This window comes from Talpa europaea (genome assembly GCF_964194135.1).
Source record: "Talpa europaea genome assembly, chromosome: 11".
Lineage (NCBI taxonomy): Eukaryota > Metazoa > Chordata > Mammalia > Eulipotyphla > Talpidae > Talpa > Talpa europaea.
This window is the reverse complement of record NC_140078.1, coordinates 57,155,104-57,173,326: the sequence shown is the minus strand read 5'-3', so window position 1 is coordinate 57,173,326 and position 18,223 is coordinate 57,155,104. Positions and strand designations below refer to the sequence as shown.

At 42.2% G+C, this 18,223-nt stretch overlaps 1 protein-coding gene across 1 annotated transcript in view; it reads right to left on the bottom strand.

Moving 5' to 3' along the window:
• Nucleotides 1-18,223, bottom strand: part of LRIG1 (leucine rich repeats and immunoglobulin like domains 1) — a gene marked incomplete at both ends in the record, with an annotated part of 105,085 nt that overhangs the window by 59,778 nt on the left and 27,084 nt on the right. Inside the window, 2 exons of the mRNA XM_084246952.1 lie at nucleotides 150-224; nucleotides 9,397-9,468. Coding sequence (XP_084103078.1) covers nucleotides 150-224; nucleotides 9,397-9,468 — 147 coding nt within the window. The remainder of the gene's footprint in view (nucleotides 1-149; nucleotides 225-9,396; nucleotides 9,469-18,223) is intronic.

Here is an 18,223-nt window from a genome sequence, read left to right as displayed (position 1 = left end):
GTACAAGGGCCACCTGTGACACCCATGAAGGCTGCAGTAGGAAGACAGGCTGCTCTTCAGCAGCAAGCACATTTTCTTGCCACCAGTGTCAGCAGGATAATCCCCCAGTCTCAGCAAACACCCCAGGTTTACCCAATGGCACCACTTACAGAAAGAGGGAGACAATGTGAGGAGAAGCAGCACCCAGGGATGGTATGGCCGTCAACTCATTGTTACTGAGGAACCTGTAACAAGAAGAAGAAAAGAATCATTTAAATTAGTAGCTTTTTAAAAAATATTTTTTAACATCATTTTTCATTTTTGCACAATGTATGCATTTTCATCTTGGTTATAGTCCCCATACAATTCCCACCCCCCCTTATTTTTGACCCTAATCCCTTCTCCTGCCCCGTAGTGTGTCTCTGGTTTATAGTTGCTTGTTGATTTTGATTTTTTACTTTATAAAATAAATAAATAAGTAAATAAATTAGTAGCTGAAATGAGATATACACCAAGGAGGTGGGGGTAAAAAACCCACTGTGCCCAGTAAGCCATGCTAAGACTCCATTGTAATGCTAAATAAAATATAAGAAATTTAAAAGTGAGTTCTTAAAGGGAGAAGAGTCACGTGAGGTCACAAAACTTACATTGTATCACACCCATAGTTCAGATATGATTTAAGACTCAGAGGATGTTTCCAGTCTTCCAGGAGCTTTCATTAGCTCAGGAATCAAGACTAACAGATAAGGGACAGGGAAGAATGACAAGAGGCAGGGTCTCCCCGGTGGCGCAGCGGTTGAGCGCTGGGTTGCGAAGCTGCCCACGGCCTCTGCGGCGCCGGTTCCATCCCCGGCTGCTCCCCGGCCACTGGAGGAGGATCCCACATGGCGCGCAGACCTCTCCTGCCGCCCGCTGCTCCCCTCAGCAGTGTACTTCAGTCCTTCTGCCTGCTCTGCTCCCCTCTCTGGCTCTGGTGAATTCTCTCACCCTCCCGCACTTCTGACTGTACCCAGTGCTTGTATAAATAAATAAAATAAAAAAAAAATGACAAGAGGCACAGTGCAGAAAGAAAATGTCCAAAAACCATATATAAGAGCACTACCTGTGGGCTCAAATAGTCGGAAAGGATTTGAGGAGGAAAGACCATCCCCTCTTATTTGTTTTAACTGGGCTGTATAACATGATAGCCTGCAAACCACAGTTCTCTTCACAACCCCCACCCAAAGCCAGATACCCAATGGCACAGGCGGATTTCCAAAGAAGCTGGGACACATGGGGGCAATTATTCCAATATTGCATCTGTGAAAACACAGGGAAAGTGGACGTGCAGATACCCATCTGAGATTCTAGCTTCTCTGAACTCTGATGAAGTCTCTGGACACATTTTCCAGGAACATATACATATTTGCACACACATTTTTGCTTACAGACACTCCAAGAATCTTGTATAGACAGAGATGCTCTCCAAGCTCCCATTCTGCTCAAATATTCTACCTCTGTATTTACTAGTTCGGGACTCTTAATGGAAGGGCTAAGCCCAAGGACTAAAATGCTGCTTGCCTGATCTGCCCCAGAGGCTTTGTAACCTGGCCTCCTTACATGGACATGTAATTCCAAATCTGGGAAGTGAATGCAAAATCAGACTTGTGCAGTCAGCCCAGAAATCCGCAAGAAAGCCAAAGCACAGTGATCAGGCTTTCTGTTGGGTGACAGGCTATAAAGAAATTGTATCTGAGATGCCAAAACAAGGGGATAAACTGGGGTATCTTATTCTCATTTAAGAGTATGTCTTGCATAGAACATCTTGTTACTGTTTGAAGACAAGGTCACTGAAATGGCAACTGTGTCCATACAAGTATACAACTAGCATTTGCTTGAATAATCTGGTTGTCTGCCATCTTTTTTTATAGGAAAAAAAAAATGAAGGAAAGGGCGTTGAATTATCCCATTTGCTTTCCTCAGTGCCAAAGTCAGTTAGAGATGAAGCTTGGCAATTATTGGGCTGTGGGACACAGAGTGTCTGTTTCAATAGCTTCATGACTGAAGCATCTGGCAGAGAGAAAGCAGATCCGTATCATGTGGCAAATCCTTTCTCCACTTAAAGGGCCCTTGTTTATGTGGTGAAGTAGACAATTAATTACTTTAACAGTCTCTTATCTGACTGCCCCCTAAATCAGATTGTTTCTGCTTCACCTTTTATCTCCTCCAGCCCTGCTGTGATCCATTTCCCAGCTTGGCATAGGGATCTGGTATTAGAGATCTCCAGCAGTCTTCTTCTCTACTAATAATTTTTCACAGGCCCATCAGTGTACTTATTAGAAGAGCCCCTCAGATAGTATCAGAGCAAGGAAAACTAAGCTCAGGGGCCTGAGGCCAATAGGCAATTTAGTAAACTCTAAAAACTCTTCATTTCTTACAGAGTTATTCTAAAACATAGATAACAGTGGCCATAAAAATAACCACAGCAGTTAACACACTGTGCCAGAGGTGACTGCAAGAGCTTTTCAATGTATAAAGTTATCTTCAGACCCTCAGAGGGTGGAGGGTAGTCCAATGAAAATTCCCACTATACCAACAATGAAGTTTAAACACTGAGAGGGTAGATATTTAATGAAGGCACCAGCACAAAGTGGCAGTGACCCAGGGAGTCTAGGTTCCTAATGATTACCCCCTATTTTTCTATACCTTCAGCAACAACTCTACTTATGTAACTTCATTCTAACTCTTAATCAGGTCCCAGGTACTACTCTTGCTTCCTATCTTGTAGTTAAGTTTTCTATGTCAAGTTTTGGTCTGAGTCACTAGCTGGGATCAGCTGAAGAGTAGCACAGGCAAGAGGGAAATCCAAGAATGGATCAGAGGCGAGTGACAGCAGAAAGGCCAGCAAGCTGGAAAGCTCACAATTTCCTGGGTAACGTGGCAGTTGTGTTTCAGCCTGCCGAGGACATCTCTTAATTTTAAACCCAAAACACACAGCATGGACTTCTCTGCAGGGAACTTGTGTTGAAGGAGTGGTCTCAGTCCTACTGCACACAGGACACACTACCTCTCCGCATTTCATAGAAATAAATGAACCAGGGAAAGGGGCACTGAGAGTATTTCAAAACTGCTGGAAGCACAGGTGCAGTGGACTACTGCTAAAGATAACCAGGGCATTTTACGTCTGGATCAGTAGCCCTGAGTCAACAGATTTAGGCAGAAATCTCAGGCTGAAATCTCAGCAGGGCTAGCTAACTTGTGAAGAGGACAGTTGGAGTCAAAGAAACAGAACTGCACAACCACCTTACTTCTACATCATTTCTACTTAAAAAGAACCGCCAGCTCAATCTGTTGGTTCCACCACTGCTGGCACTCTCTTTGGTAGCTCTGTCCCCTGTCCAAATGAGAATGCGATCCCAGGGAGGCACAGAGGCCTGATTTGCTCTGAGACATGACCAGCTTGCCAGACTGAAATAGACTGGTCAAAAATAGCACAGCCAGAGCCCGGAGAGAAAGGGCTCGAGGGAGGCTTAGCACAGTTCCTGAGAATAATGAAACCTTAGGAATTTATGATAGTGTTAGATGAAATCTTTGGATATCTGGGGTTGTCTAATCTTCTTCCCTTCTGGCTCATCCCGAATTTATTTCCATCCAAGGTCCTAAAAATCCTTCTAAAATGTCTGGCCTCTCTAATTGAAACTTTTCCTGATGATTCAGAACCAAGAAGTGCCTCAAAGGCATCAGGCCATGAATGATGAAGAGTCACATGTAAGGTAACAAGGCTACAGGACCTGGGGCAGAATTGAAGAGGCCTTTCCCCTCTCAGCCCTGAGGTCAGCTCGGGTCTTCTGGGCTGTCGGCTTTCTCCAGAATGTCCATTTACTTGGCTTGGTGAAAGGAAGCTTTTATATTGGGCAAGATACAAAATGCTAACAGGGATGTTTTAGAGTATTATTAACAATCAAATCAGGCTTCAACAGTGTAAAACAAGCCCATGCAGTAACTTTGGGCCATAGTACTTTGGGATTTGGTGCACCATATTTATTTATTGAATAGCTAATATAAGCACACAACAGAACTTGCAAACTTTAAAAAAAGAACACCAGGAACACAGAGTGAAAAGTAAAACCTCCCCATACTTCAGGTCTCTAGTCTGTCCCAGCAGGAAGTTTCTGCTACCAATGATGACAGGTGTGCACATCTCCTTCCACACAGATGCGTGTGTCACCCAGAATATTCTGTACTAGTTTTCCTCTTTCTGATGAATGCCGTAATTTTTTTGGCCAGCTGGGGAGTGCTCTTCTTCTGGTTGAGATGGCAAGGATGAAATACCAATTATTTAGTCAGTCCAGGACTCAAAGGCATTTTGGTATTTTCCAAACACAAAGAGAGCTGTGATTTATAATGGCCACATTTGGGCAGTGACTTGGAAATTCAGTTGTTTTAATTTTTAAAGGGAAAAAAGTCATCTATGAGACATGGGCACATAGGTTTTAGGGTTGAAGCCATTTGATTGATACTTGGTATTAGTGTTTCTAGCTATCTAAGAATAGAGAACAACACTTCGGCAAGTTCTGAGAGATACAGTTTCTATACCACATAATCTGATATAGTTTTTTTTATTTTTTTTAAAGATTTATTTATTTATACAAGCACTGGTACAGTCAGAACTCAGGAGGGTGAGAGAATTCACCAGAGCCAGAGCAGAGAGCAGAACAGGCAGACAGACGAAGTACACTGCTGAGAGGAGCAGCGGGCGGCAGGAGAGGTCTGCGCGCCATGTGGGACCCTCGCCCAGTTGCTGGGGATGGGATCGAACCGGCGCTGCAGAGGCTGAGGGCAGCTTCGCAACCCAGCGCTCAACTGCTGCGCCACTGGGGAGGCCCTATAGTTATTTTAGTATAGAATAAAGTTGCTTAAGTTAGCAATTTTAAGCAGTAATAATAAAGGTGAACATGGGCCATGTTCTGGGTTCTGTGCTGAGAGCTTTACATGTAGCATCTCAATGAATGACATATCAACCCTCTGAAGAAGGGACTAAATTATACACCACCTTAAAAGAAGAAATGAGGCACAGTTAACAGAGCAGCCAATCAGGGCCAATCCATAGCTTGGATTTTTAAATCAGTCAGCCCTGGGTTCATTCAACCCCAATCCTACCCCTCACAACTGAATGCCGTCAGCCTGTCACTTAACCACTTAGTTGCCTTAGTTTCTTCATGCAAAAATGATAAATAATTCAAGAACCAACTTCACAGGGTTCTGGCAAAATCCTACTGAAATAATTAAACCTAACAATTCAGGATATAGCTAGATAATAGAGTAAATGCTTAACAGGTGGTGGTAATTCACAGTCAAAAAGCAGTGCATCAAAAGGACACCCCCTTGTAATTTTACCCCTCCCTTAAGCTCTCCCTCCCACATACTGGAGGGAGCATAAATCTCACCCAGAGGAGAGTGAACCATAAATACCCACAGGCAAGGCACACTCAGGCTTCCTTGCCGCCTTCATGAACATTTTAGGTCAATGGCCCTGGAAAGCACATGGCAGCACCCACATTGAGCACACTCAGGCCAGGCAGGAGTAATGTGATCTGAGTGCAGTTTTCAAAGGCGATGGTATAAATAGCCCCTTATTAATACAGGAGCCTCATTGCCCAGGTCCTCTGGCTAGAGACCATCCCTGGTGGGCTTTCCTCAGAATTGTGGGCAGCAGAGACCGTGTGTCTTGGCAGCAGTTGCGCAAGTATCTTCCTGCCTGCCTGGGGCATCCAACGGGCTCACTTTCTCTCCTAACTAGCCCACAATGTTATGTGGTTCCAGACCTTCAAAATAAAACCACGGCAAAACCACCAACCACTGCTCTGCCAGCCTGTGGTTCCCCTCTTGCTGAGGTTTCCAGACTTGGGTGGCTCTGCATGGTTTAGGAGAAATGACAGCTCCCGAGAAACACTCAAGCCAGTTTATTTAGAAGTAACTGTGTGTTGACTATGATTTTTCCTTTCTTCAGTATCTTCCCCACTTCCCCACCCTGCACAAGTGACAGTAAGAATGATGTTTAGCACAACAGCTGCTTAAGGTCAACCTCCATGAGTGCCTTAGCAGGACGGAGGCACGAAGTCACATACAAAACAGCAAAGAGCACAGGATGCACTGAGGAGCTTCTCCTGCCTTTAATGCAACAAGAGATTCATGGAGGGAGAAAGGCCAAGCAATAGGGGAGAAGGGAAGCTGATCGGAGGCTAGCACGGGTCTGGACAAGGCATCTGGAGGAATGAGAGGCAATATTCTAAACCTAGAAGGCAAAGACTGTTGTAAGAAAGCAACACAAGGACATCAACTCTGGATTTTCTTTTTTAAAATATTTAGCGGAATGTTGCAGGTTAAGATGTGGGAATTTAGGCTAGTGCAGCTTCAGGGTCAAATGCACAGGTTTTGGAATCAAAAGGATTTGAGTTCACCTCTCAGTTTTATCAACATGTAACATTGCTCAGGTCTATCTAACCCATCTGAGCTTCCATTTCCTCCTCCATAAGACAGAGAAAAGTGTTGTAAAGAAAAGAATTTCTACCACAAAGTTTGGTGAGGAGTAAAGGAGGTAGCATTTGCCAAAGGTTTAGCACAGTGCTGTCAGGACTGCTGTGACTGTTAAGGGAGAAATGTATTTTTAGGTCCCACAACGAGCACCGCCAATGAAAGACAGGTGGAATCGAGATGCTCGCAGTTTTAGATCTGGGTGGGGTGTAAGTTCCCCAAAGGATTGGAGGTTAAGGGTGTCAAAGAAAATGAAAGCTGAAAGCCTTGGGAACAAATGAAACAACAGAGCTAGAATGGAAAATGAAAATGCTTGCTGGAGCATCGACCACGTCCCCAGCTGATGGGGAGGTCAAAAAAACTGAGGCAACTTACTCTGCCCTCTGGGACCCATGTCGGGCTCTGGCCTCACACCTTGTGCATGCTGGGCTAGGTGGCCCTCATCCTGTCCTTACCTTGAGGGCCTATGTCTAGAGTCACTCCTACCTATCACTTTCACATGTGTTCAGACATCACCGCCCTGACTAACCTAGTTTCGGATCACCCCTCCAAAATTACAAAAAAAAAACAAAAAACAAAGAAGAAAAAAATACCCTCACACTCCCTGTTCAATTCGCTCCTTAACACATATCTACACAGTCCTATCTGGTGTCCTGGTTCAGTTCACAACCACCCCCATCTTAATGTAAAAGTTGCAAGAGAAGAGTTTGGTCGGCAGGGCCAGGATGTGTGAGGAGGGCACAGCATTTACGGGGTGACCAAAAATTTTGGTGACCAGGCAAAAGAATATTTTAATGCAGTATTTCTTTAAACATTAAAATGAATATCAAACAAACTCCAAAAGGAAAAAAAAAATCAAAGTTTTAACATCCAAACAGGGTATGCAAGAGTACTATTTCAAGCCATACTGAAACCCAAGGCAAAAGAAAATATCAGGAACACTGATCCTTTCTTCCTGTCTCCATTTAAACTTTTTGTATTTTATCCACATGGATTTTTTGCATTCATTTTGATTTTTTTCATATGCTGCATCAAAACATCCTGCCATTTTGGCACTTCTTAAATCTTGCACCTAAGGTGAGCACCTCACTTGCCTCACCCTAGTCCCCAGTGTGTGTGTCTATCTTACTCTGGTACTCAGAGTTGTGCTGGCATATAGTAAGCACTCAAGTAAAGAGTAATCGAAACTTTGATGCCAGATGAAATACCCCAGCTGTCATTTTCTCCAATTCTAAATGAAAACACTAAGTTGTATGACTTAACATACAAAAGTTGCATAGTCACAAGCATTAAAGACTGCCTGGTTATAAACCCAACCAGATTCTTCATGGACTGAGGTTATCATCTTCGGGGACTGGGTCCCCTTAAAATTCATATGGGGAATTCCTAACCCCTGGTACCTCAGAATATGACTTTACATGGAGACAGGGTTTTTATAAAGAGGTTATTAGGTTAAATGACATCATATGTATGGGACCAAATCCAATATGACTGGTGTCTTTTTAAGAAGAGGGCATTTAGACACACAAGATGCTAAGAACTGTGCCTACAGAGGAAAGGCCTTGTGAAGTGGGAGCAGCCGTCTCTAATCCAAAGAGAGACCTCAGGGGAAATCAACTCTGCCAGCTCCTTGATCTTGCACTTAAAGTCCCCAGAACTGCGAGAAAATAAATTTCTGTCATTTATACTAAGTCAGTGGTCTAGTATTAAGATAACCTTAGCAAACTAATATCGTGACCTACTTCAAATTTCCTTACCGCATTTCTGGCTTGTCGACCCTACAGGAAAATGAAGGTCCTGGACAGAGCATTTCTGAGAGTCTCTTCTACTTCTGATAAACCTTTTTACAATACACACGGAAGTCATAAATGCCAATTTGAAGAATTTGGAGATGAGGGAAAGGAATGCAAATATTTTACAAGCTGTACCAGCTGATAAAATTCAATTTCCTTTAGATAAATGGTCAGCAATGGAATCAAAAAAGAAATGAAAACTTTTATGTTAACCAAATGTTAAAATAACTTCCCTAAACATATCTAACAAAATATCTAAAAACATGAGTACCAGTGAATGATCTATGGAATACCCATGTGTATTAATTTTACATAAAAATTAAATTTAAAAAATTTTAATTTACATGATAAAGTATTCAAAAGTACAAGGCTAAGTAGGAAACACAATACACTGGTTGATCCCCCAAATGATGGGTGTACAAGTATATATTTTTCATGAAGTGTTCATAACGGTTATGTTTGAGAGATAATCCTGGTGTTTCCCATTAGTCTTTATACACTTTCCAAATTTTCGGCAGTGAGTACCCATGACTTACGTAAGTTTCTGTCAAATCCCTAGGAAGCTAAAACTCCTGCACGATAGCCATGTTAAAAGCAGAATTCTTTACGTTAACTAGACAAGACTGAGGCCTGATTTAAAGGACACTGCAAGTGGCAGCAACTGTTGAGTTTCACAGACTCCAATGCCCAGCTACAGGCAGCAGGGGAAAGGTAAGCCTCTCTTGTCCATTTTCCTATCCAATGTCCCTGCTGAGCAGGCTATTCCACCTCCTTGGGAACTGTGGGAAGTGACCAGACAGGTGGTTACCTCACCTGGTCTACAAGGGACAGACTCTCCTAAACACGCACCCTGTACTGGGATTTCAGTAACGCCATACCTACTGAATTGTAACACAACTATCACTAACTGCCTAGGAAGAGAGGGACTGTGGTGACAGGCAGAGAGGTAAGTAGCCTGATTTGTGACTATGGCCTATACACAATGTTCCCTCCAACTAGTCTAGACTGCTGGTCCTGGGTAGAGAGAGATGCTGCAATAATAGAGCATTTCCCCAATAAATTCCTCAGCACCCCCACTGCCCACCCCCACAGGTTTAGGGGAAGCACTTACACTTCCTGTAGATTTGGCAAGTCCTCAAAATCAGTAGGGTCAATCTCAGAAAATTTGTTGTAACTCAGGTTTCTGGCAAAAGAACAAAAAAGGGGGAAAGGTAATTAAATCAACACTCAGCATTGCACCCCAAACTGAGGAATATTCTGCTTTCCAACAACAACAACAACAAAAAACCCCAAACCCTCATTATTGTTCCATCTCGTGCTTTAAGTAACCTTGATACTGAGATTTACAGATATACCCCCTCCCCACCTGCATCCATAAACAAGTCACTGTGAAAGTCTCAAATCACTGGAGGTTGGCTAAACCCCTTAACAATTTCTAAAGGAAGTCGATAGTATGCCAGTTCTCTCCCTACATTAGAGTGTGCTCGTCCAAATGCCATGCACCATATCAAATCCAAGGCCATCTTTAGTGGCATTTTTTTGTGATTCATGTTTTATTAAAGCAACAAACAATAAAGAGCAAGAGTAAAGACAAAGAGAGAATGGAGGACTGACCCTCATCTGAAAATAAGTGGCTCTCAACCAGGAATGACATCTGGCAAGGTGGAGATATTTCTGGTGTCACAACTACAGGAAAGGGGTTAGGGAGGTGTGTATTGCTACTGGTATGTAGTGCATGAAAGCAATGGATGATCCTCAACATACTATAATGCAAGGAACAGTCCTTTAACAACAATCAATGGTCCAGCACTCAGTGTCAACACAACATTAAGAGGTTGAGAAAGCCGGGTCTAAATAAGAACTTAATGATAAAAGTTGCTCAGATGTAGAGACAAAGTTGAAAGGATTGTTTAGAAAGAGAACAGTATGAAATCCTAATCATAAGATCATTGATGAACATGGTTTTCTTACCATAAATGAATAAACCTATTAGGAATGACAGTTACACAGGAGACAGGAGCCACGCTCGAAGGTAATTCCTGTTGGTATTGGCCAAAGTCAGTGAAGGTCACAATTAAGCAACCTTTGAGATGATAGCATCTGTCCCAATTACTCAGAACTACATCTTTTTCCCCTTCATTCCCCCAGCTCTGGCCCTAAAGGCAGAGGAGAAGCCAGCTGGGCAGTATTCAGCCAGCTGGGCTTCTCTGATCACCTCTTAACCCAGACCAGTTTCAAATTTCAGAAGTATGTTCAAAATAGGCACTTACTTCTCACTGTGTGCTGTACCTTGCTCCTGACCACCAAAATCCACCCAGTCCTGTGTATCCCCTAGAGGTTAAGTTTTAATCTCAGCAATTAATTTCACTGACTTTTTGGTCAATTAACAGGACTACAAATAATGAGTTTAAAGCCTATCTCTTCAGCAGCATAACCTCACATAAGTGGCAACTCTTTTTAAACTTCCTCCAGAGACTTTCCAATCAATACTAACCTAGAGCTGATAGCCCTATTCCACTGTCAACTCAAGACATTCATCTAAATAAAAGTCAAACTACACTTGAAATTAATGGCACATCTGCGTTCAAGGCACAGCCTGAATTAAAAGCAATTTGTCCAGAGATTATGTTACCATAAAAACTGAAGGTGGTAATTTTTTAAACCACATACTGAAATCAAGTGTGAACTTGTCTTGCTTGGGGTATCTATGGGTATTCAGACATCGACAGGGTTGACCTGGAAAAGAAAATCTACAAAGGGAGAGAAGTTTCTTACATTGGAAAAAGGGCTAGACGGGTGAAAATTTTCTTCTATTGTGGGCACATTATCATGGAAAAAGGATAGAAATACTGTTTCTGAGTCTACAGACACTATGCATTTACAGTGACTAATGTTATATCATCATAGGTAATGGGAGCTGTTAAAAGCTGGAGGGGACATCAGAGAAAGACCTAGAAACCACAAAATCAAGAACCTAGAAGTCAATCTAGCAGATGTTCACCTGCCAGGTGTGGGATGAAGCCGAGAGCCTGCTGCCACTGATGGGTCCTTTGCTTCAAGCTCCACAAATAAGGGCAGAGCAGACCAGTCTTCTCAGTTCTCAAGAGAGGCGCAAACTCTGAATTCTTAGATGAAAGCTGTTCAATTCTTTATTTTAAAAAAGTCACCTTGGATGGGCCAAAGAAAACCTCTTTGCAAGGCTTTCCTGAAGACCACTAGCTTCTGATCAAGGTTTAAACTGAAGGACTCATTTCTGACTGACATATGTGGCCCGGTTGGGGCTGGAGCTCAGAGGAATTGATTCTCTGGCAATTAACTGGAGTTCTGCTCTGCACTACCTTCAAGAAAATCACTCCCCTTATTGCATCCCACAAGTGTCCACATTCTTCAGAAACTCAGTGTTAGAATAAAATCATTTTCAATCACGACACCCCTTGGTCCACCCTTCCCTTAGAGAGCAGACAAAATGTATTTACACTTCAAAAATGTTGTAGAAGTCCTGCTTTTGAAGACAAGGCTACTTGAGAAAAGGGTCTTCCCTAAGCTAGTCTTATCAAGAAGCCAAGTGTTATCAGGAATAACACTGAGATTCCAGTAAGTAGCAATAAAGATGAAGACAGCTTTAAGTGGAAACTTAAGCTTTTACTGGGTCAGTCTGGATGCAGTGACTTCTCTACTTTCAATGAACTAGAAAAGCCATATTATCAACATGCCACGGTCAGGAGACTGGCTCAAAAGAAAGTCTCCTTTATGGGTGCTTATTAGCAATACACAGAGAAGACAGAGTTGAAGCTTAGGTCCCCTGGAGCAGCTTTACATTTGGACACAGAGATGCCTAGCTTTTAATTTTGAGAAGTGACTAGTCCTGAAGCCTCGGGCAAATGGCTGATCATGTACTGCCTTCTTGGGAAACAGGGACAATATTTACTGTACTGTCCCTCACAAACAATCTAAAACAACACCCTCAAAGACATTTTCTTACTTGCTCCCTTCAGGGAGACAAACCCCTAGCACAATATATTTTTTATAGTGGGAAAATACATGTAACATAAAATTAACCATCTTAGCCATTTTTAACTGCACAGTCCAGCAGCATTATTGTGTCACTGTTGGACAACCATCAGCACCATCTATCCCTAAAACTTTTTCATTTTCTCCAACTGAAACTCAGTACCCATGTAAACACTAACTCACCATCTCCCCTTCCCCAGGCCTGACAAGCTACAATCTACCCTCTGTCTCGAGGAATTTTAGTATTCGAAGTATAAATACATGAAACCATACAGTATTTGTCCTTTTGTGTCTTGCTTATTTCACTTAGTATAATGTCCTCAAGGTTCATTCATGTTGCAGAATTTCCTTCATTTTAGGGCTGAATAACATTCCATGATATGTATATTTTCTTTATCCATTCATTGGTTTACCCATACATTTTGTTTATCCATTCACTGCTGATGGACATTGTTTCTATCTCTTGGCTATTATAATAATATGAACATAGTATTTATGAACATAGTTTTTCCAGCATAATTTTTATAATATTTTCTTTAATCCTGGACTGTATGCACACTGACAACATTCATTTCGCAAAGATTAGGGAAACACATTTACACTGCGCAGAGAGGGGGATCAACTCAGATCCTAAAAACAAGGGGTTAATCAGTGAAAAACCTTTAATGAGTCCTTTCTTTCAGGTGGCAGCTGACATGCACACAAATCTAAAGCATCTCACTTATTTCCACAAACACCGTGCACCCCTTACCAGGCCCGACATCTGAATGTGTCTTCAGTTGAAGGTTTCAGATTCTCCCGTCAAAACAATTCATCTGTCAGCAGGACAGATGCTGTCAAAAGCATTTCTGCACCTTTCAGTAGCAGAGACAGAGGAAAGAAACCTCAGGGAATCTAGTTACTGCCAATTGCAGCTTTCATTAAACATTTTGTCAGCCATTGTCATAACACAAATTTTCCCTGTTCTCTTACAAAGGGAGTGCAGATCTTCGAACAATTGAGCCCAGCCAAAGATATTCTTTCAGCTAATCTGCTGAAAGATGACCGTCCGGCCCACCATTTGCAGAACACACAAGAGGCACCTCTGTGAGAAGAGCTCAAATTTTATCCCAGTTTTATCTGTGTCTGAAAAGCATGCTGTTTAACAGTGTACAACAATCTGCTTGCTGAGCAATTTTCATGACAAGATTCCCTACCCCAACCACATAGAAATAGAAGAGCTAAGTCTTTATATAGTTTAGAAATCCCTACAATTGGACAGCATAAACCTGTGCCGTCCAGTTTGGCAGCCACTAGCCATGGGACTATTGACATTCATATTTAAAATACTTAGGATCACATAAAATTAAGAACGCAGTGCATCACACCAGCCACATACTCAGTGTTCAGCAGCCACGTGTGGCTAGCAGCTTCCAACCCACACACTGCAGACAGAAGTCACTTCTATCAGCACTGAAATTTCTACTAAACTGTGCTGTATCTAAATCATGGAGCAACCAACAAGTATTTCTAAAGCATGAAGTAATCAATGTATATTTAATATGAAATGGTACCTACAGAAGAAATTTGAATTTTTTAAAAAATTATTTCCTAATAACTCAAGAGCTTTGTTGAAATGTGGTGGGGGATGGACACTAGTATTAGCCTCCGTCCTTTAGGTGCACAAAGTCCACAACCATCCCCACAGAGGAAAGGCCCTTGAAAACTCCATTTACTAGGAAGATACTCTTGTTTAAAAAAATGCCCTCTGAGTAATTCTATAGGCTTAATCAGTATTTACATAATCTGACCAGCATCTTCCTGGATTACAACCAGAACCACATATTACAAACTTGGCAAATGCTATTCAAAGCTGGCAAACAATAATTCATTGACTCCTTGGAAGTTGAGGGATAAAAAGTTCCGTTTACTGTAAGTTAACTGTGGTGAGGAAATCAGCCCAACATCGTTAGACAACATAATTAGCACCTCCCCCCTAACAAGCATTGCTCGTAGACCACTGACTCTAGAGGCAAAACCTCTCCTGGGAAGCGCAAGGCTTACTTTTCAACATTAACGGGAACCATAACTCAAAGTTGAAGGAGCAGGTCCTAAATCTGTGACAAGCACTCCCTGGGGAAGGAGGTTTTCATATTCAGTTTAGTTTCCAGGCCAGCCTATTTCCCATTCCTCAATCCTGTCTGGACTCCTAAACGTCACAGTACTTTACATATTTTACTTTCTGATGTTTGCTAAGTTGAATAATACAGCTGGAAAGAAAAGTGTGAAGAAATCCAATGATCCACATCTGGGCACTATGTGGCACCCAGGACTAGCCTGGAAACCTCTTGTTTCTTGGGAAAAGGAGGCACCACCTACACATCTGATACTAACTTCAGAAACTGTTTTGTTTGCTGCCCATTGGGGGGAAAAAAAGCTGCTTAGGATTAACTGGAAAAAAAAAAAAAAAGGTGATTTGTCCTTACAAATTTCAAGGGGAACATACACGTTGTTAAAGATATTTAATCCCTTAAGCTTTTAAGGCTGTCTGCAGCATTTTTACCTTCTGAGGAATCACAGTGCAGTACACACCAAGTTCCAATGAAATCACCACTCTATATTCTCCAGACCTATTTATAAGATTTTATGAGAATAAGATTTCTTTTTAAATTTAGAATATCAAAATATCCTTGTCTTTTTCTATACTCGATGCTTTCCCCTCATTCACCAAAAAGTACAACTGAACAGACTGATAATACACGTTAAAAGGCTTATAGCAAGAAAATGATAACACTGCATCTTAAACTGGAATCATTCCTCTGGCATTCTCACCCAAGCATATCCCTTCAGGAGAAGGTTCTGTAGCTGCTGCCTCTCTCCAGTAAATCAAACAGTCAAATATTCCCTAAACTGGGGATTAAAAAAGCAACACATTCTGCAAATAATCCCATGCAAAATCAATTCAACACTTAGAGCTCATCATGTAAGTTTCTGTTCACTTATGTTTAAGAAAGTGGGTTATGAGTCACAGTTATATCAATTTTTGAAAATGTTACACTGGTAATTCTCTATGCAAATGAGGCCTACAGGCAACACACAATTAATAATTAGTCTTATACCGACCCCTGAGTCGCGACTTGTTTGCATTCCTTAAAATCAGGTACAGAAATCAGTGTGGCCTTTGTGTCCTAACACCAGAGACATTAGCTGGGAGAAGTCACCCAGGCCTGCCCCTAATCCCATAGGTCTTAACCTGTGCTGGTCTATCTCACCCCCACCTGTGGTTAATTGAAAGCAGGTCTAGGTCTTTGTTCTTTAGCACCCAACAGATGCCAAATTCAACAAATTACTTATTGAGTGTTTGTCTACAACTATACTGTGCTGTGATAAATTCTGATACAAATTAGGATAAGATCTAGTCTGTGACCTTAATGAGTTTACAACCCACTCCTCAGATAAGATGCCAGACCAAATAATTACAGCCAAAAGCTCTCCTACAGCAAGCATCCTCTGAATGGTAGACCCACAAATGCAAACTGGTTACAGGGAAGTTTGCTTTAGGTTTGGAGAAATCTAAAATTTTCACTAAAAAAGTAAATAAAAATTTCTCTTTCTCTTGAATATAATCATTGGACCTGCATTCTTGATAAGCACAATTAGATTTATCTGGGAAATACTCCAGTTGACCACAGACCTCACTGCTCCCATTGTCTCACCCAGGACCTCTTACTCATTTGCAGCATCTGCATGGCCCATGGACGCATTTGAGTTGGTCATGCCTGGGAAGGATGCCACTGAGTCCAGATGACATTCTGGGCAAGGAAGATCAGTTGTAATGAGAAAGGTTTATCAGAAAACACAAGGCCTTAGCTAAACCGAAAAGCAGAAAACAGCATGTGTTTTTAAGGAAGAGCACCAGGAAGTAATGGCAGAAACGGAAGGTAAGATATGGAGGGAATGAATTTTTTTAAAAAAAGAAAAAAAAAAGCCAAGAAGTCAATACCTCCCAGAAAGGGGAGGGGAAGACGGGAGGTGTGAGAAGAGTGGCCCTATGTCCGTGTCACCAAGCCACTAAACCACAGGTGATAGAAACCTCAGGGCCAGGTCCCTCATGGACTTCATTCTATGGGATTCTATGACAGTTGATTTCCACAGGCACAGAGGGGCTCCCTGTTCAACTACTTAAAGTTTTGACCAAAACGCTCAAGATGCCTACCATTACTACAAGCAGTCCATATTTGCTTTTTCTATGTAACACCCCTCAAAACAAGGGATTCCAGGATGTTTTCCTGCCAAAACTTTAGTGTGGCAATAGCAAAACAAAGTAACTGGGTATGACTGTGGTTTTTTTTATTCAAATAGTCTCATGCTTTCGTTTTGAGGGTGGTACTGGGAGGGAAGGACACACATTTCCCATAGTACTCTCATTAAATATGGTGAGTGCATCATTAACCTCTAAAGATTAATAACATGGACACTCTGGGCACACAAACTCTGCAGTCCACAGGTATTCTACAAACAAAGGTAAACTGAGCCGGGAATAGCTGTGACCGACGCTTCTACAAACTGGCCAGAAAAGGAGCACTAGCACTGCCCAGCCTGGCAGGAAAGAGGTGCCGAGAGACACTATTTGGTTTTGCTACTAGAGAAGTGGATTTCCGGAGTCTTGGGAATAGAGGGGGGGAGGGAAGGTGTCAGAAATGTGATCACCTATTCTCTACTTTATCATCTCTGAAAAGGAATCACAAACTCACCCTTTCAGAGAATCTTTACACCCTCTACAGGACTTTCCAAACCTGTCACCTCTGCTATAAAGGTCCCTTTCACACTTTGGGCACCATCCAGCATTCAGCTTAATCTCCACCTCCTGAAAGTGCCCATTCTGGGAGCAGAAGGGAGTCAGGGCCTCCAAGCCAGTTCCCTCCCCATCAATCTTTGTACCATCCTGGCTTACCGTCCCCTGGCACTGGAGCCTCCAGTCAGAGCATGGGGTTCATCAACCAAGACCAGGAGGGGGTAGGAACACAAGCTCATCTAGGGCTGACATACCTAGAGCTAGGGACTCTCACAGGGAGAGGAAGAGAGGATTCTCCTAAACAAAAGCCATGCTCTATGGAGGCAGGAAATGGAGACTTTCACTTCTGTAGCAAAAAACAAGTCAGGCAAAAGGGACAGGAAATGAAGGACACATTAATCCAGAGGATAAATTTGGAATCCTTGGTTAGCTGAGTGCTTTGCAAAGTCCACCAGTGCCCTTCTAGCCACAGGTTAGTGTTTTCTTTTCTCACACCTCAGGCTTTAGACCTGGACTCCACAAATGTCCCTTTTCAGGAGATTATTGTCCCATGGAAGCACCGCCACAAAATATAGGGTGTTTTTAAAAAGGCTGATGAGCTTTAAAATCATTATCTTTGGGTTTACAGATAAAGATGCAAACTCGGGCCTCCCTGGTGGCACAGGGGTTAAAGGCTCAGCACTATCAAGCTATCGCCAGCCACTGCTGGCACAACCATCAACCATAAGGGGTACTCTGATCAATTTCCTTTTCCAAAACACAGAACTGATTCTCCACTTGACACCGAGTGATTTCACTCATTCCCTGCCCACACCAGAGGGCACCAAGGAACATCACTGTAGGAGAGGAAAATAACTATATATATAAACACAGCCCCATAAAAAGTATTCCTAGTCACAAGAACAAGATGGTCAAATTCCATGCCTGTCTTTTTGGGAGAAGGTACAAGTGAGGACCTCACTGGGATAAAGGGATGAGGAAATTCTTTAACAGACACATGCTAAAATATTAATAACAAACCCAAACCCCTTCTCTCCATGAAAGTCATTACCTACCCTGTGAGCTCTTATCTAGGAGCTTCCTAGAATGGGGAAAGATCAAGTCATTTTGTGACTTTTAAAAATCTCATTTCCAACAACTCTCCAACATAACC